The following is a 20760-nucleotide window of genomic DNA, read 5'->3' on the forward strand; positions in this document are numbered from 1 at the left end:
TTCATTTCCCGCTGAACTTTTAATAGAGCTCATTTCTGAGAACATCCCTTTGGCAGTTTCTTCTTGTCACTGATTCCATTTCTAAAAGTCATAACAAACAGCCAATATTCCCAGTCATGAGGAAATGAAGTTCCAAGTGTAATATGTTCTTGTTCCTTTCAGTCTTTCAGCCTCAAATCAGATTGGGTGGAAGGAGGAGGAAGTGGGGAAGGAAAAAACCCAGACAAATTCTCCTCTATTGTTAGCTCCCAGTTAGCTTACGATAGTATTTCAGTTTAATGGAGATCAAATGGATTTGCTCAGATCAACATGAGATCAGCACGGAGACAGCTGTGCAAAACATGGAAGAAAACACTCCTATTTAATTTGAAATTTCTCTTAACGACCAGAATCAATATGTCTGCTCAGCTGTTGAAAAACTAGTCTAGTTGAAAATTCTGAAAATGTCCAAACCAATGTATTCTAATTAATATGAAAACTCAATGACAATACTCTTGCATATAGATTATTTTTCTACTATTCAAATCCTTGCTCAGCTCAAGTTCCTCACTTTCCCCTCAGGTTTCATTTGCTTTTCCACAACTGCTCTCAGAAGATGCGGGCCCAAAACTGAAACATTTAATAATGGGCAAGGCAAAATTGTACACAAATCTTGTTTCCCATTATAACAACACTAGGTAGGAAGATGAAATATTCATTTATAAATCAAGCAATTTCAAAGAACAATGGTCAAGTGTATACATGAAATAGCAGGGGACTACATAGTCTTTCCCTATATACAGCACAAAACAACATATCTTCTCTTGAGTTTGGGGGGTATATGTAAATTCTTTCATCAAAACAATCTCATCTTCACAGGTAGAATAGGACTTTGCACTCTTATTCATTATATTGAGATAATCTATGGCAAAAGCTATTAATTAACTGAAGGAAAGGTGGCAAAGCTTTACTTTCCCACTCCATATAGTTCCTTTTCTAGGAAAAGTGAGGATATACTGGAAATTACCATAATCAGAAACTTGCTTGCATGCCAGCTCTATGCTATTTTCTATCAACAACGCATAGCCAACAGCAAAGCGATCGTCGGTGAGAGATGCCACCTCAAACGTTGCACAGGGCTATCATAAAACCTCATTCTTTTACATTCCCAACCTGTGCTGCTTCAAACAAATGTATGGCAACATGTAACTGGCCATATGTATTTTAGCCCCAGTGCAACTAGTCTCATTTTGTGTATGGGAAAAGAAAGAAAACAAACCACCTGAGATGTGCTCTTTTCTCAATATACTCTCAAAGCACATTAAGACAGCCTGGTAACACAGGCAGACAAGAAGTCAGGATCAAAATGGAATCCCCAGAGATAATCCCCAGAGATGCAATTTCCTTTTCCACTCTTTTTGGCTGTAACAAGAAGTAATTTGCCTCAGATACCATGAGGGGTCCCATGGCCACTGTATGTGAATGGGGTAGGAGACAAGCATGACTGTACATATCAACACAAGTTCATTAACTCAGTTTCACTGGAATTTCAAACAAATCACTACCTTCACTGCTTAGTTTTCAAGGCTATTCAGGTTTTAATGGTATTATTTTTCTACAGCACCTTAATAAATGTGTGCAAGCAAGTCATGCACTGTGGTGCTCTGTAATACTCTGATAAGCTGTTGCAGAAGAAAGAATCCTACTAATGTGCTAATTTTAACTGTTCTGGTATATTAAACCATTACAGTATAATGTTAATGTGAAAAATGTATGCTGGGCTCCCAAGTCAATGTATATACAAGTTCACTAAATGCTGTTTTGATAAATCATTTTTCACAGGCAACTTGGCACTTAATGTATTTACCTTGTTTCTAAATTGAAGTTATTTGGAGTCATCATGAAGAAAAGGAAAATTTCTAAACAGACTCACTTTTACTTAGAAAATATTTTATGATAGTACTTCCATGCTACAGAGGCATAATGGTCTATTAAAGAGCACTGCGCAGTAAATTAGATTCTGAATATAGGATTTACCGATGCTTTCTAGAAATATAGGAATGACTAAACAGAATTACCTGGAAGACATGTAATGCACTTTTCTCTAAGAAGACAAGAATCAGAATTTACCAAATAAAATAAGAAAGAGAATTTTACTGTGCAGGATAAAACCCACAGACACAGACTCTCATATTAGGAGCTTTAAGAAATTCTATGAGCAGAACAGAACCAAGTCATAAACCAGCAGGTGCTAGAGTTGGTCTGGGGATACTCTGATACAAACAACAGAAAAGCATTTTTCAGGCACATAGGAAGATTTTCGAAGAATGGGTCTAGCTTTTTGATTTACATAGAAAAGGGGCACAATAAACTAAGAACAAGCCTCCTTTTCTTGTACTTTCTAATCTAGGTAACAGCCAATATTGCAGCATACTATGGAATATATGAAAGCTTCAGGAGTTGATTTTAAATCCATTCAGACTTGAGCCTCAAGCACGGCTGCTTTTCTTTCACAGGCTACTGAGTCACACCATCATCCAGGCTCTCTCTTCCCCGCAAGAGCTACTCTAACAGTGAGATCTGGCTACAACCTTGCAGGACAAAATACACGGTGTATTTTGTCTCTCCCACAAACACCTCCACGGGAGCTCAGAACCAAGGCATATTTATGATTGTATTGCTGTTGCTTTATGCTGTACCTTGTGATACTGAAATCTGTATTGTTTCTCATTTATATATGGATCCTGTAATTATTCAGCCTTTGTCTAGTATTGAAAAACTTCCTGATGACCTCTTTCCTGAAATAGAGCGATTGATCACACTGAAGTTGTCTTGACTCCGTTTCTTAATAATGATTCAAGAAACACTCACGTGCTTTGGGGGATCATTATTTAGATTTAATAAAGGGGTTTTGGGGAACAACTATTGCCTTGAATCAGACATTGATCACTACTAGGCAATTAGATGCTTCTCAAACAACTTCTCCTGCCAAACCTAGTGACTATTACAATCCCCAGGAAGACTGGAAACCCCTTTTTGCAAAGATTCAGGAAGCTATTTCTAACGTTGATCCAAATTTTCCTATTCCAGGAAGAACAGCAGCTGTAACTTACGAATTGCATAATATTCAGGAGGACAATATCCAGAAAGCCAAAGGATTGCTTTGGTGGCACGCTTTGACTTGGGGTGAATCTGTCGAGGCAGAATACATTGCTAAATTGCAAACGTGGCTGTTGGCTCTGCCAGCATATTGTGGTAAAGATGCCCCAACCATTGAAGCAATCACTAGGGGCATTAGGGTGGCACCTGCAAGCAGAGCAGGTCCTTCAAGACCTAGAAGGGAGGCTCAAAAAGAGGGAACAAATAAACCATCTTATAGAAGAAAGATCGCTAGAACTAAAACAACGTGTTAATTCTAAGAAAAGGTGTATCTTGGCTGTGGGTTTCGGTGGGAGGAGCTAAATTTCCTTACAAAACTGGCACTGATTCTTAACAGAAAAGAAAAAGACAACAACTGACAGGGACTGCTGCCTTGGGTGTTTTTCCTTCTGTGCCTTCAAGTCACAATGCAGAGACTCAGAAACATGGAACATAATGAAAAATATGGAATTGGGAATTCCGCACTCCAGGGTTTGGACAGCTCTGCACAGACTGGAAGTGTTTCACTTAAAGACAGGGAGAAATTACGAAGCATAATTTAATTTGCTTTTATTTTTCTGCTGTAGGTAGAAGTGAGCTTTGTGGGACATTATTAACTTCCCAGAATACAGCGTTTCTTTGCCAGTTTTTCCCTTCTTTTGGTCCTCATAATCTTAAAGGTTATCACTGAAAATTCAGTGGTGAGGGTTTATTCAATGATTATCTTACGGGGCAGCAATATTTGGCAACACGTACTTAGTGCTGGGAAAAAACAGTGTATGCCAGCTGCTTCAGTATGGTATCAGTAGAGAGCAGTTAATGCTGGGATACATACCATATAACAACTCCTAGTTGTCTATAAAGTATTTCTGTTTACCTTCAAGTGTAGCAAGGCTCCTCTTAAAAAAGAAAAAACAGCAAAAAAAAAAGCCAACCCAGCAACTCCAGCTCCATGTTTTAGTTGCCAAGCAAGCTTTGCTAGCACCTTAGTACAGCAATTGTCTTTTGTCTGCAAGCAATGTTCTTTAAAAGATACTGTGAAAGGCCAGTGCTTCATAAATGCTACTGATGGAAATTAGACACTGCCTTAATTTGAGCCTGATCACCATCACCTTATGAAGATAACATCTTTTATAAAAGTATGGCCAGCTGTCCTGGGTTCAGCAGTAGCAGTCGTTTTTCTCCTTGGTAGCTGGTGCAGTGCAGTGTTTTGACTTTTGGACTGGGAACAGAGCTGATAACAATGATGTTTTGGTCTGGCCAAGGACTTTGTGAGCCTCATGCTCTGCCAGGGAGGAGGGGAAGACGGGAGGAAGCAGAGACAGGACACCTGACCCAAACTGACCAAAGAAGTATTCCATACCACAGCACATCATGCCCAGGAGATAACGGAGAGTTACCCGGAAGGGCTAGAGGACAGCAGGGTTGGAGGAGGTATGGGTTGGTGCTTGGTCGGGCTGGGGGGGGGGCGAGTTACCGGTCGGCTGGTGCTGAGGTGTTGTATTCTCTTCCCTTGTTATTTCCTTTATCATTGTTATTATTGGTGATAGCAGTAGTGATTTGTGTTATACCTTAGTTACTAAACTGTTCTTATCTCAACATGTGGGAGTTGCATTCTTTTCGATTCTCCTTCCCATCCCTCCAGAAGCAGGGGGAGGGCAAAAAGGGGGGGGGGGGGGGGGGGGGGGGAGTGAGATAGCGACTGCTTGTTTTGTGGCTGACTTTGTTTAAACCACGACAGTTCTTTTTGGCGCCCAACGTGGGGAACGAAGGGTTGAAATAACGACAGATCTGACCGGATTAATAGTCACTCGTCACAATGACGATTTATTGGCTCTCAGAGTTGTTCTTGTTGATCTCACAGCTTCAGACCGTTGTAACTTACGTAGAGCCGGTATTTGCTGTGATAGTAACTTACGTAGAGCCGGTATTTGCTGTGATAGTGTTTATCAAGTGTGGGGCTTGGGCTAAGGTTCTTCTCTCACTGTGCTTTATGGCAATGGCTTGTAATACGGGCGGGCTCCAGCAGCAGGGCGGGACGGACGTGGCCGTGGACTTGTACCTGGCCGTCCGGCTGCTCTTCACCGCCCTGGCCCTCACCCTACTCTCCATCTTTGTGAGGCTGCGGGGAGCCGAGGGCGAGCGGCTCTGGGAGCCGGCGGCTGCTGAAGCGGCCCGGGAGAGCGGCCCCGGGGACCAGGCGGCGGCGGGAGCGGGGCCGGAGGCCGCGAGGGGACGGCTGCCGGTGGAGGAAGTCGGGGCGGTCGAGGAGCGGAAGGAGGCGGCTGCCGAGCAGCGGGAGAAGGCGGCGGAGGAGCCGAGCCCTGCGATGGCCGAGAGCATTCCCCGGAAGCCGCCCGCCGAGCCCCAGGAGGATGCAGGAGACCACGCAGCATTTCTCAGCAAGGCAGAGGAGGAAGAGCTGGACTCAGGAAAAGAGAAGCTGGCGGTGGGAGAGCCGGGAAGCACAGCAGCTACACCAGCCCCAGTGACAAGTACAGCAGCATCAACTGAGAGTTCTGAAGGTTTTGAATGGCCTTTGGGTATCCTTGGGACCTGCCTGCTGACTGTGATGGGGATCAGCATGTTGGCACACACACAGACTGTGTTTTAACCACGACCATTTTGTCTGATCCCAAAATTTAAGCAGAGTCAGGTTTGGGTCTTGTCTGGGGTTAGACGACAATATAGGGGGACCAAGAGGTTTTCCCCAAGGCTGGACAGCCATGAGTGGCAGGGTGTGTGGGACAGTATGGGCAAGTATCTAGTCCACTGGGCCCCTCCAGTGCTTTGGAAGCATCGGAGATGGAAGGCAGCTGTATGGAGTCCCCAGCAACAAGCTGCAGAAACTGCTTAAGGGGACAGTGAATTATTTTGAGCCTGGTGGGCCCATGGCACTTCAGGCCATCAGAGCAGAGATGCAACATAGAGATGGACTCATGATCGAGGGGTGGACTTAGCAATGGACACTATTGCCCAGGTGATTCATGAGTGTGAACACTGCACACAGTCTCTCCTGCTCTGAAAGACTGTTACAAGAGATGGAGCCTGACATCATGGACCAGATGGACTCAGCAGGTTTATAGCTACTGGTCCATGCACTTAGATAAGAGTGCACTGAGACAAGAGTGATGGCATATTGAAAATGTGGGATCTGAGCATGACGTGAATGGTATGGAATAAGGGGTGGATAATGTCCTGGGTTCAGCAGTAGCAGTCATTTTTCTCCTTCTTGGTAGCTGGTGCAGTGCAGTGTTTTGACTTTCGGCCTGGGAACAGAGCTGATAACAATGATGTTTTGGTTTGGCCAAGGACTTTGTGAGCCTCATGCTCTGCCAGGGAGGAGGGGAAGCCAGGAGGAAGCAGAGACAGGACACCTGACACAAACTGACCAAAGAGGTATTCCATACCACAGCACGTCATGCCCAGGAGATAACGGAGAGTTACCTGGGGGTAAGGCTAGAGGATGGTGGGGTTGGAGGAGGTATCGGTTGGTGCTTGGTCGGGCTGGGGGGGGGGGGGAGTTACCAGTTGGCTGGTGCTGAGGTGTTGTATTCTCTTCCCTTGTTATTTCCTTTATCATTACTATTATTGGTGGTAGCAGTAGTGATTTGTGTTATACCTTAGTTACTAAACTGTTCTTATCTCAACCCGTGGGAGTTGAATTCTTTTTGATTCTCCTTCCCATCCCTCCAGGAGCAGGGGGAGGCCAAAAAAAAAGGGGGGGGGGGGGGGGGGGGGAGATAGCGACTGCTTGATTTGTGGCTGACTTTGTTTAAACCACAACACCTGAGAAGTGTATTTCCTTTTCACAGCTGCCTTTGGTTGATACTGTGAACAATAAAAGCATTTTCCCAAGCTTGAAGTGCCCTGGCTAAGTCATACATCCTTATGACCTAAACTCTGGTGCAATATATTGTGACCTTCCCCCCACATCTGTTGATTTACACATTTGTTCCTTGCCAGGTGACAAACACCTCTGTTTTCTCCTAGTCAATGAGCATAAAGCTTTGAGAAGCACTGAGGTATTCCAACACTTCCCAAATGTCATTTTTAAAGGTTGTGGAAGCACTGCAGAGACACTGCAAGCAATGACTCAGCTCCAAGACACCTATACATAAACAGAGAGAAAGGGGGTAACCAATGGATACATAAATGCACCCAGCAGAAGAACCCAGCTGCTGTGGCTTTGGGCAGTCTGTGAGAGCCGAGTGCTCCCTCCCACTGCCTTACAATTGTCATATGTTGTTGTTGTTCTTATAATTTTATATTGTTATTATTATTATTTGGGGAAGGGTTTAATATTTTTTCTTTTTCGCCTACTTATTATTCTCCAATAATATTGTATACCTATTTAATATTCTCCTGTTTCAGGGAGGAAGAAGCAGCATTTCAAAACACACCAAAGAGCAGTGGCCCAAATTCACCTCTAGGATTTCAATATAAAGTCTGTAAAACATACCAGGACAAAATGCTGTTGCTAAGCAGATGAACCCTCCTCTATCCGAAATTGAGTGAATGACACTAGCCCTGACTCTAAATGATCTGCATGCAAATGAGCTCTATAACATGATGGAAGCCAGTGTTCAAGAACCAGAGCTTTAGCTAGAATGTGTAGTGTTATCTGTCTGTCACTTTAACCAATTCTTTGTTCTACTTTACACTAAACATCAGGGTTTGAAATTTATTTGTCAGTATGGTTAGCAGTGGGTCCTCATGGAACATCCTTCCTCCTCCTACAAAAACAACCGACAAACTCTTCTGCACCCTTTACAAACTTCTCTCCCTTCATGCTCTTAGGGCCTTATTCTGCAAATCTGAAGCATAAAGAGCTTGATACCATTTGCATAACTCAGAAGAAAATGATGAAGATGCTAAACCATGGAAAACAAACAAATCAAAGCAACTCAGACACACCCCAAATGTGTTCTCATATTGCTCTGCTGAACTCGGAAAATGGAAAACCAGCTCTTCCCCTCTTGTGGCCTATGATGCTCCCCAGAAAGCCTACTTTTACTTCAGGTTTTACAGCAACTCATGATGATAAATGGTGAAGTGCAGTTAAGTCACACTTTTGCTCTCCAACTGTCTCCTTCCTGTAATAACCACTCAAGGCTGTGATGCAGCTTGAATGACGACCCCCACTACATGGCCAGGGGTGCTGACAAACACAGACACGCTTGCTTGCATTCTCATTTCAGCCCTAAACAGAGGAAAACTGCTCATGACAGTGTCTCAATAGTCACTCTGTAACACCATGCAGAAAGAGGCAAGAAAGAAAGCGCTCTGCTGATCATTGCTTACCAACACAGGACTCCCCAGATAGAGAGTAGCTTCCATTGTCATGGAAACCGCTTCTGCACTCACAGTGGTACCACCCTGGGAGGTTAACACAGCGTGAATGGTTGTGACACTCAATGATCCCCTCTGCACACTCATCAATATCTGCCTCAGAGAAAAACACAAGCCAGCCAGGAAATTAATTGCCTTTGACACCAATGCTTTAGGTTTGGTTTTTATTTTACTTTACTTTACTTTGTACTTGCTGTTTTTTTCTTTTTAAGTCTTTCTTTAATAGATGGATCAACGTTTATTACGGTTTCAAACAACAGGCATGTAAAACATAACTCACATAATAACAACAATACAAAAGAACAACAATACATCGTGGAATCTGATACTCACAAGACACTTGTTTACACCACAATTTGTTTAAAATACAAAGCAAACAGGCAGGGTTTTTTTGTTCTCTGTTTGTTTGGGGTTTTTTAAATCCAGAAGTTACATTTATCTCTGCATATACAGCATTGCAGAGCAGGTTTGCCACTGAAAAGGCAGTTTCAGCAATATTCCTGCCTTACAAACTGCCTGTCCCAGGACACCTGGGAAAGAAAAAACATTTTTTTCAGGATTTATGTTTCTGATTCTGATACTGGCAGCTCTCCGGTGCTTCAGGTGCTTAGAGCACTTTGCAAACACGACTTAATCTCTTTTGTTTATGTGATCAAAATAAGCACCTCATACATGTAGAACAGCATGGGGCAAACAGAAAAAGCAGCCCACATTCCAGCTGCAACAGGTCATGGAGCTGGAAAAGAGTGAGGCAAATAACAGCAGTTCTGCAACAAGGGAAAGGTGCAGCAAGACAAGAACCTGCTGAGTTTCAGCATGTGCTGGGTTTATAAAGGATGTTGTTAAATGTCTCTAACACAATTAAGAGACCTCATAATTACCAGTAACCCTGGCTAATCCCTGCTGGCACCTGCCTGCTTCTCCCCTTTGAGCATTTTTCAGGCCATTTGTAGGTTTGTAATTAAATTAGCAAACTAATTATATATTAACCTTGTGGTAATTTAAGAAGCCATTATATTTTCATTCCTCTGTTTAGCTCACGCTATATTTTGCTAATATTTATTTACTCTAAATCTTGGACAGTGTTCAGCTGGGTACCTTATCAATGAAAATGAATCTCACGTTAGTCACAAATATTAGCCCTTTTTCAGCCACTGAGATTTTGTTCTTGGCAATTAGCACATTTAAAATATGCCTGAAACTGTTCACCAAACACATAAACTTGGGCGAAATAGATTTCTAAACTGCACCGAGTTCTGCAAGTATCAAACATTTCATGCAAGATGCAAGACTGAGTTCAGGTTAAGTAACTCCAGAGCACAGCTTTTATCTCAATTTACAAAATACACCAATGTGGTTTCATGGACAGCAGTGGAGTCACGTTGATGTATGTTGAAATTGATTCCAGTGAAGTCTCCTTCAATTCCATTTTCTTACATATTAAAAGCAACACCACAGAAAAGCTCGATTTTTCCTCATTTATGTAACAATATTTATTCTTGTTGAAATATGGTTGAGAAACCTAAAGAAATGCTGTTTTCCAGTTTTGTGCTCACCCTCACTCAGGAATGAGGCAAGTTATCTACATAACAGGGCTATAACCACTATTTATTTCTAGCTGTACTCAGCTTCCATCTAACAATAAAGTTTTTTAATGCTTTTAAGTCTGTCACTGCTGCCACCTTTTCTGTACTTTTTGTTTAGTAGAAGCTAATTTTAGTGTTAAAACCCTCCTCAAATCTAGCTGTCTGTCAACAACGAGTGCTGCTCACAAACTCAGACACTTTCAATTCATTACAGCAAACAGATTTTATAACCATGATCTTTTCACATGTCATGGCTGAAGGAACAAGTTTAATCCTATTTGGAAAGTGAATGACTTTGCTATTGCAGGTCAACAGAAAATGAATCCTTCTTCTTGTTTTCTTTACTTCCCCAGTGTTGAATCAGAGAATATTCCTGTTTAAAGATTGCTTCCTTGGGTCAGTTCTGTACTGGACCTCCATTCAATTCTGCATTTTTCATTTACAAAATCAATAGTGTTTTCTTACAGTTCATTTCTAAACTTAAGCCCTTTGGAAAGTGTATTTGATTTAGGCTCCTGGTATAGGATGCTAATTGACTGGTAATTACTTTTCAGACAGCCTGTCTGCCAGGATACCAAAACTAAGAACTAGTTTACACAGTGGAAGAAGAGCAGCAAAAGCTAAAGCCTCTTGCAATTATATCAGAAGAATAAAATAACACACAGTACTATTTCAAGGCTAGATGACTTGATTGTGACAGTACTGTATCCATCTATAGCTTTTGTCCAGTGATGTTTGAGGAAACACAAACCAACTTCTTAAACCAGCAGAGCTGTAAAAATGGGACTCGCTTTCAGTTGCAGAGGTTCTTCCTTTACTTCCCTGACCTCCTCAAGCTAATGGAGTTACACCAGCACTGCACTGCCCATGCCGGGCAGAGGGCAAAGGAAAAACAGGGCTGTGCAGGCTGCTTTGGGAAGATCTGCCATGGGAGACACTACTGATACAGAAGCAACTAGCAAAAACCACTTCAAGCTTCTCCCTGCTACCTGCTCTCCTCCCCCAGAGACATTCCCAGCTTAGAGGAGGTGCCCTGCTCCTCTCCAGGTTAAAACCAGAGCACCTTCGGGCTCCACAGCCCAGCCTTCTCCTGAATCCATGTGTGTGTGTGCATGTGCTGGTCTGATGGTGCAGGGAAGAGAAGGCGGAAGCAACACTCACTGCTTCTGCATCAAGTTAGTATTTCTTTGGCAACAAGTCTTTAGGAGCACCATGTAATACAATATGCATGAAGAGCATGAAACAGGGAAAATCATTACTGCTTCCCTACTTGTCTAATACCTCACAGTTTCTTATTCCTGTGTTTAAAATGATGTACATAAACACTAAAAGGGAGAAAATGATATGACTAGGTCTGTCAGCTTCTGTGATGCTGTGCATTATTTGCAGCATATGTATAAATGTATCTCTGCAAGTACAGGAAAACATTATGGATTTGTTTTAGAAATTCAGAAACATTTAAGGTGCTTGTAATACCAAGAGGGAACTGCAAATAAGAGCTTTATAAAATAGTTTGTCAGACATTGCAACATTACTTAGTACACTTAATACATCATTTCCATCTGGACATACCATGGCTTTTGAAAACATCTTTTTGAGGATTTTTTTTTGCATAGGAAGATGTTGCTATATATAACGGAATCAATTAATCTTTCTTCATCTTGGCTTTTCCACCTTGAGATCCTAGCACTATATTTGCATACATGCCTCAGGATTAATATCTTCCTGTCTATTTGAGGTTTTGCTATGGAATTTGAGCTATATATGTACTATTTGTGTGTTTTATGGGTGCAGGTGCTTACCAGAACACACTATATATACTTTCTCCATAAAGTTATGTTAAGCTGAAATGAAAGCATATATCTCTGACATGAGAGTGAAAGCAGCATAAAAATCATCATCATTCTTCAAAGGAGCACAGAAAAAACTGTTCAGAAAGTTTGCAATGGCACAGGCAAGAGGAAACAATGGGTGCTCATTTTCTGGCTGTGTCCCCATGTTTTAGGTCTTGTTCCCCCTCAATGCTCAAGCAAGCACATGGCTGTCAGGGCTCCAGGCTCTGCCCTCTCACAGCATCTTGCCATGGATGGAGGAGCCTTGGTCTGTACATGTACATCATCTTCACCTTGTTCTCCCACATGTCTTAAGCCCTGCTCGCAGTCAGTGAAAACACATTACCAATTGCCAAATGTGTGTAGGTTTTCTGTATACCGGCATTAATAGCTAGACAGTCTAAAGTGGAACAGGCAGGTTAGTATTTCCTTAGGAACTGACAATTTTCCATAATCTTAATGTGCCTCTGTAGTCTTCAGGTAAACATCTGCACTATCTTTGCATTAAGTGTAATATCTGTCACTTCTAGCTGTAATTCAACATAAGACATTGCTGCTCTTACCCCCGTGGACCTATTTTAGCAGATTTTTCCCGTTCAAGCATTCTTACAAGGACCATGCAAAAGGAAATCCAGTACAGACCGTTCCCATTGTCTGCTTTTACCCCACTCAGCTATGTGACTGTCATTAGTACAGAACTATTAATGGATCTGGCAAAGCTCCACTACTATGGCTTTGCAAAAGCCCAAAAAGGGCATATTTTGTGTTGTAAAGGCACCAGTTGTTTTTGAATAAATTATTACAGGACGTTAATCCTGTCCTTCAAGGACAGGTCTGTAATTTTTACTTTTAGCATCCCAGCTTCTTGCATTATTCATAAAGGTATTTATGCAGACAAGAAAAATAGGATAATTTACCTCAAAATAAAACATAATGGCTTCAGAATCCAGTGAAAAAGGAAAATTAAAATAATTCAATCTTTTCTAATGCCTCATCACATTTAAGTTAATGTGTGATAATAGTAAAAGAAAAACAGTTCAGTGTCACGTAATTGCTGGCAATTGACAGCTTCAGTGAGACAGAGTTTTATTATAAAAGTGTCTGTTCATCAAACCCTCACTGTGCTCTTTTTCATGAGAAAAAATATTAGATCCTTATCTTTAGCTCTCTGTTGATCAGGAGACCTATAAGCAGGAAAAGCTTGTACTAACAAGAAAGGAGCACCCAGTCTTAAGCTTCCTGGATTAAAATCATACCTGACAGTTAACTCTAGTAGTTCCAGAGTATCACAGCTTTGGTTTCCACACTGGAGGTTTTCTTCAATATAAAACCACCAGAAAAATTCAGCCAGCCAACCGAGGCATAAGTTACACATAAAGTACAACCTCTTACCATCTCCTCTTCTTGCGTGAGCCTCACTTCCATGAGACAGAGATAGCAAGAAAGGGTTGTCACTGACAGCACTGTGCAACAGCTTCCCTGCTGCAAAGGAGTCATTCAACTACTTCAAATAAACTCTGAAAGCAAAGACAACTACTCTGGATGAGCAGAGATGAAAAATTCTCTCTCTAAAAGAAAAACCTTCCCCTTCCTCTCTTTATGCCAAATTCAGTTCATGTGAGTGAATAATAATTCTACTGTTTTACATAAACTGATATAAAGGCTGAATGTGATCCTTTATTATTAATTCTCCTACTGGCTATACAAGCAGATCTCTACATTAGCTTTGACAGCTGGCTATGATTATCAAGAAGGGCCTGCATTTATTTGTGAACATACAGAATAAAAGCACAAATCCATAGACACTGGCTGCCTGCATGACCTGCCAGGTTTGCCCAGTGCGAAGTAGAAGAGGCTACAACACTCTGGGTCTACAACCCAGCAAGCCTGGAATACCAGTGGTATGACAACAGTACAGCCACTGAGCTATGAAACAAATGGTGACTTAGAAGAACACAGATAAGCATATAATTTAGTTACCTATGAATAATGACTCACAACTCTTGCTTGTGGGGCCAGTTCATTCTTAAGACTACAGAGATACTAAAACCAGAAAAGACAGGAAAGCCATCTGCCTAAACCCTATCTAGTGACATTTCTAATCATCCCTTCCTTGTCTCAGAGCTGTAACTGTGATACGGATTTCCCCTCTCTCTGACTGAACCCAATAACAGGCTTTGGAATACTTGCTCAGGAAATTTTCCCTTGACATTTGGCCTCTTTTTAATTACTTCCATTTTAACTCATTAGGAGATTTTGGGCAAACAATCAGCACCAAATAACATATTCCTCTCTCCTCAGCAGTCACGGCTGTTATCACAGACAGATTTTAATCGCATTATATTTATACTGGCGTTTGCAATTCCTTCTCAGGCAGGAAGAGTTTGGCTTGAAAAAATGCTACAGGCTTAGGTCCATTTTTCTACTTTGAGGACACAGCAGTAAACCATGAAACTTTAAATGTTTTGAGATAGTGAATGCAACTTAAATTAATGAATAATCAAACCCACACAACATTTTTAATGGTACTAAATGGCTTTTGGGGATGAAAGGTGTGCCCACCACACATTATAATTAAAGAACAGCTGTAACATGCTTTATTGTGTAATTCTGGTTGGTGTTACCAAGATTTTTAATCATCTGAAACTCGTGCAAATTTAGAATTATGAGTTTAACAAGAATAAATGGAACTAAATTACTATCAGAATAATAACACAGCCTAGTTGTACCAGCAATTTTTAAGATTAATTCTTTTAATTTATAACACCCGATTTACTGAATGAAATTCATTTTTAATACACAGTCCAAGATGATGTCTTTGTCAGTTTAGTGTCTCTCTCACACCCTCATATTCATGTATTTATATGCTAAATACACAGCACACTTGGAGTATGCAGCCTAAAGGTCCTGGATGGTTCCAATAAATGTCACTTCACAACTGAAGCTGAAACAAGTTATTTTCATATTTAAAGCTTGATGGGAAATCAGAACTGCAGCCAGACTCCTCAGTGAGAAACATGGCAGGAATAAACTACACAGGGTGAAGAACTATGTCATATTTAGTGCTGCATTTCAGTTTCCGTTGCAAAGAGGATTTTAATTATGACTCCACCAGTCAGAAACAGACAGACCAGCTTCACAATTAGTAGGTTAAGTTTCAAACTCAGACAGAGACTTTCTGCCAATTTGAGGCTTACAGTCTGTATGTCTCTCGTATCACTTCACCCTGACACTTTATTTTGACTCTTCCCATGCTTTGAAGAATACTGCCGTCATGCTTGATGGAGCTGACTTGGAGGGAGGTTTTGGTTGGCCAGCTCCTGCCGTTGCTGGACTGATGACTTACAATTCAAGACAAAAGTTCAGCTCATTGGCTACTAGTACCTTGTACCTGCTGGCAATATCTCCCCAGTTCTTCAGCAATGCTCCTCTCATACTCTTTTGACATTATGTTCTTCCTAAATGTACCAGAGTGCTTTGTCAGAACCCTGAATTGACTATTTTCCAACCTATTTAGGTATAAATAGTCTCTATGCTGAAGGTGACACATGTAAATCGCTCTGGTAGCATTTCTATACAGAAAGTCAACAGCAGACCACTGGTAAGGTGGTGTTTGTTTATATTGTTTTCTACAGCAGATTAGAGAGATATCACGTGCAACTTACAGGTAAGATAACTAAGGCGGACACGTGCAGCCAAATGTCCAAAGTCGCCCAAAGCCAGTGTGTGAAAAGCTCCTCAATTTTGAAATTCCAGCCCACCATCCTATCATTTAGGCCACCATTTTTCTACTTCCTATATAGGTGTTCTTACATAACCGGGTATGGGCAAGGCCAGCCTTCACTCCTCTCAAGACCTACGAACATGGGTTTTATTTTTGAAGTATCTTCAGTATCTTCACCCCTGATTACAAATTGAATTAAATTGTGATACTGGAGTTGTATCTGCATATATTATACATAAGAAGCCATTCAGAATATTAGATACTCAGAATAGAATAAAATGAGAGAACAAGATCAACAGGAGAGGTCTCTCATGTCAATAGGCTGGAATCAGTGAAGCCCTCAGAACACAGAGGTACACTTCTACACAGCAAGGATTATGTAGATTCAAAGGAAAATAAAAAAGTTCAAATATATCCCAAACAGAACAGGATTTTTATGCATAAAGCTACTTTAAGCCAGTTCAAAGCATAACTGCTGTAAATTCAGATTCATTTAATTTACAATGTCTGGTAAGACCATACTAAAAGCATATTACAGATTGCAGAATTACATTTCAGGAAATCTGTGTGGAAAAATACATTAAATATCTGATAAACAGATTAATATATCAATGAGAATAGAAAACAATTATTTTGACAATTGATTTTGGCACGCTGCAATTACAAGTTTGCACATTCCAATATCACAGCATTTAAGAAGAACTACCTAATAGCAATTTATGCTAAAACAAAAGAGTTGATGGAGGGCAGACAGCTAGAAAGCAGCTTGGCAAAAAAGGAGCTGGGGGTGCTGGTGGACACCAAATTGAACATGAACCAGCAAGATGGCCCTACTGCGAAGGTGGTGAATGGTATCTTCAGCTTCATGGGACAAACTATTGACAGCAGGTCGAGGGAAGTGATCCTTCCCCTCTGCTAAGCACTGGTCAGGCCACATGTGGAATGCTGGGTTCAGTTCTGGCCTTCCCAGTACAAGAGAGACGTGGTCATACTGAAAAGACTTCAGTGAAGGGCGCAAGGATGATTAAGAATCTGGAGCATGTCACATGAAGAAAAGCTGAAAGATCTGGGACTGTTCAGCCTGGAGAGGCAAAGGCTCAGGGAGCTCTTACCAGTGCACATAAATATGTGCAGGGAGGGTACAAAGAGGACGGAGCAAGGCTCTTTTCAGTGGAGCCCAGTGACAGGACCAGAGGCAATGAGCACAGACTGAAACACAGGGGGGGTTCAGTTTGAACATCAGGAAGCACTTTTATTGCAAGAGTGACCAAGTGCACAGGTTGCCCAGAGAAGTGGTGGAATCTCCATCCTTGGAGATATTCAAAAACCATCTGAACATGGTCCTGGGCAACTGGCTCTGGGTGGCCCTGCCTTAGCAGCAGGGTTGGACTATATGGCTTCTCAGTGGTCCCTTCCAGCCTCAGCTGTTATGATGCTCTCTGATTCTGTCTTGGAAGGAATGCTCACTCCAAAGAAAACTGCTGAAGTAAACTGGATGCAAGCTGAAAATTGGTTCATCAGAGCTACAAAAGATCAATGTAACCTCTTATAAAACTGGACACCGACAAACAGCATTTTCTACCCAACATCCTAACTGTCTGCAATTCAGTGCACTGCACAGAATCATTCTGGTGACACTGGCTCTAGGTATAAAAGCTTTGCTGATGAGCCTTATCATTATTATCCAAAGTTAGTAGGCTACTTCAAGCACAATCTTTAGGTGCAGTGCATAACCAATATATCACTCTACCTAGCACCTGAAATGCTCAAATTCAACATCAAAGAGTCATAGAAATAGCCTATTACTTTTATCTAGCACATCCTGTGACACAGAATAAATGCTCCCTACCATACACTGTTCGGTGATTTGCCTCAACCAATTTCAAACTAGTTCACATGATGAGTCCCCTTCCACTTTATTGGGAAGATTATACTGCAGCCCAAGAGTTCACAACATAGGAAGTTCTTTTGATTAGTTTGTGCCCTTCCATAATCAAATATGGTTCAGACAAAATAACACTTGTCAAAACAATCTCACTGCTAACAGGAGGCAGCAGCTAATGACAAAACGATAAAAAGCACATTTTCTTCCCTGTAGCTGGGGTGGGGGAATGTTGGCCATTCTCCTTAAAATTCACGTGTGTACCACTGAGCCAAAGGGCACAAGAAACAAAGGCAAATTGCAGGTTTTGATTATGAGATTGTGCATGGCCCTATGGTACCCCTGAGAGTTTAATAATAATGAGAAATATTCTCAATTAGTCTTTTAAATCCTGCAATGATTAACAGCTTCAGAAAACCATTTTCATTCATACAGTAATAAACCCTCCCAAGGAAGCAAATCCTGAAACAAGCAGTGGAAAAAGAGCTCTTGAGATCGCAAGCAGAATGATGCAAAGCTCTCTGCAGCCTTCATCAGGGATGAAAATGGTTCAGGAAGTGCTGATCAACACCGTGCAAATGGTAAAAATTAATTCTTTTGGAGACTGTATGAAGGGTTTCACAAAGAGGATGAAATCTGTGGTGGGTCTTCCACACAGCATGCTGGATTGCAACTGCTCTCATTCAATTGAAGATCCTCATATCCCTGGGAATATATATATTTATTTCTGATAATGAGACGGGTACACAAAAAGACCCAACACAAAAAGATATCAACTAAACAGAAAAATGGTTGTTTAAGAAGAAAAAATAACACTCCTGCATCACTTGGTCTATCTCCTTTGTTCATAACGCAAGTAAAAGCCATCTCTGTTTTGGTCTGCTTGAACTACCTCCGGACCCAGTATCTTCCATCTGTCACTCGACCCTCCAGTGTAGTTATATTCACCCAGGTTCCTAACACCATCACGTCATGTGCACAGCCATAAAAAGCAGTTTGCTCCTGTGATTTCCCACGCACAACCCAGTATGTCTGAGAAATGTGAACAAAGCGTGCTTTCCCAGATAACTTGGGCAGCACCATATTCCACTGCACAAAATTACAAGTCAGAATGTTGTAAAAGATCTATGAGAATTGGCTAAACAAACAGCAGCCCAAACATCCCACTGACACGTTCAGAATGAAGGTAAGGATTCATCCCACCTGACTACAGATGCTCCACAACTGTCCTGTGCATCCTCAGACATCAATGAGCTGAGATATGGACTTTCAGAAGGTGATACTCACTCAGATCAGAATTAGTTTAAATATTAAACCTATTGTTCTAAAGAACACATTTCAAAATTGCAACATTGACCTGTGCTTTCAGTCAAGCTAAAGAAACTAGCCCCTCGAAGATTCAAAATACTTGGTTTCGATTACAAGAAATGAAATATTCACAAATACTGAAGCCCATCTGAAAATGAAATCCCTTTTCTACATGCAGCTTATATAACTAAGCAGAATAAAGTACACCAGCAGGTATAAAAGAACAGCGCTGCAGGTGAAAAACTCAACAGATTCTCAGGATTGCAAGCTTCAGTCATTACTGTTACCCTTCTTTTTAAATACTGTAATAAGTTTTTCTGAATAAATAAGAAGTGACTGTTTCCTTAGCAGAAAACAAGCACTTTGAAAGCCACGCTCCCTCTTCCATTTTTTAATTAGAGACTGAATTCTTAACTTCACTAAACCATTACTTGCAGGCTTTGATCACAGCCCGTTTTTCCCAGCCTGGGTGCTGCTTCAGACATCAATAATTCCAATTAAACCAACTCTGAGATATGACTACATCATTTCACTAAGCAATTAAAAATGTGCAACTGAAATAAGAAGAAAATCCTGAAAGAAAAGCCAGGGAACTCATCAACTGTTAATAATACTAATAAATGCATTGCACTTTCATACCATCTGTCATCCTGTGATCTCAAAATACTTCCCAAGTATTAGGTCATATTACAACACTTTGAGAAAAAGTAAATACATAACCCCCCCTGATTTTAGTTGATTATATGAAAGGGGTTTGCAAATTCAGGATGAAAATACCGTCATAACTGCTTATTGCATGAATAATATCTCCACTCATTAAAAACACATACTTATCCAAATTGGTTTTGCGCCCCCCTTTTCTTTGAATTAACCAAGTTTTATTATACCCAAGTTGAATGTAATTGATTTTCAACAGCATTTCCAAAGGTAGGAGTTTCTCATAATAGTTGCTTTTGCTATTTGAATACCACAACATAATTTACTCCCTTAAAATGCACCTATGTAACTGTTCTGCAAAAGCTGGCATCCAAAACTAGCTTTTATTGTACTACAAGGACCATTTTGAGCTTTGTAGAATCTCAGACAGCTACATGAGCTAAATATTAGTTCTTGGAGGGTTTGAGTGGTTCCTAGGACTCAGTGAATCTGGCTAGAAGAGTAAAATTGAGGATTACAAGCAAGAGCTACCTGAGGTTTAACACTGGTGCTACTACTGCCTCTGTGTTTGATCTTGAAAAGTTGCACTGCACTTCTGTTTATTTATAAGCAGACTCTACAGAAATCTTTAATAGCTCATCAGGGTATACTTCAGATGGTATGCAGATTAATGAATGAACATACACAATGTCAGTTTACAGAGAGTTTTTATATGTGCATACATGTGTATGCAGTCTCTGCTTCAGAGCTTCATTATCAGTGAAATGAGTTTAATATGTGGCACACAGGACATCACAACAGTAAGTATTCAAGAAAGTGGGCACCTCTCGAAAAAAACTGTCCTATGTGTATTTATGCATGTAGGAGGAAGACTACTTTTGAGGAATAAAAGCACATCACTGCAAACATTTATACTGTTCCCTTTAGATTTTTTCCCTTAATTGCACCGGGCATGTTCCTTTTTACACAAGGACCATGTAATCTTTCTATGAAGACTACATTCTCCATCATGCACATTAGATCCAGATCAAAGACTGGGTAAGGTGAGCTGCACCAGACAATACGATGACTGTGACATGTCATATAGAAGGACAACAGCAGTGCTGGTGGTATAGCCCTGAACATCAGAGGATATGAGCAAGAAAAGGGTTGGAGAGGAAGCTTTTCCACAATAGGAAGCATGACCTAACACACATTGGAAAGTGGAAATTGTTCGTAGGGCCATACAAAAGCACCAAACATATCTTACTCTGTAAATTTTAAATCACTTGAGAGTCAGTAAGAAAAGATGCTTGACAGTGG

At 41.0% G+C, this 20760-nt stretch overlaps 1 protein-coding gene across 3 annotated transcripts in view; it reads right to left on the minus strand.

The window, feature by feature from the left end:
- NELL1 (neural EGFL like 1) overlaps positions 1–20760 on the minus strand; it is a 294641-nt gene that overhangs the window by 13731 nt on the left and 260150 nt on the right. The window contains exon 16 of one of the 3 annotated variants that reach the window (XM_057414376.1): positions 8422–8496. The exons of 1 other annotated variant lie outside the window; for it this stretch is intronic. In XM_057414376.1, coding sequence (XP_057270359.1) covers positions 8422–8496 — 75 coding nt within the window. Of the gene's footprint in view, positions 1–8421; positions 8563–20760 lie in introns of all 3 variants that reach the window. One more of the 3 variants, XM_057414375.1, reaches the window with a different exon arrangement.

This window comes from Pezoporus wallicus, unplaced genomic scaffold (assembly GCF_028554395.1).
Source record: "Pezoporus wallicus isolate ANWC-B61680 ecotype Strahan unplaced genomic scaffold, APGP_CSIRO_Pwel_v1 contig_5967, whole genome shotgun sequence".
Classification (NCBI taxonomy): Eukaryota; Metazoa; Chordata; class Aves; order Psittaciformes; family Psittacidae; genus Pezoporus; species Pezoporus wallicus.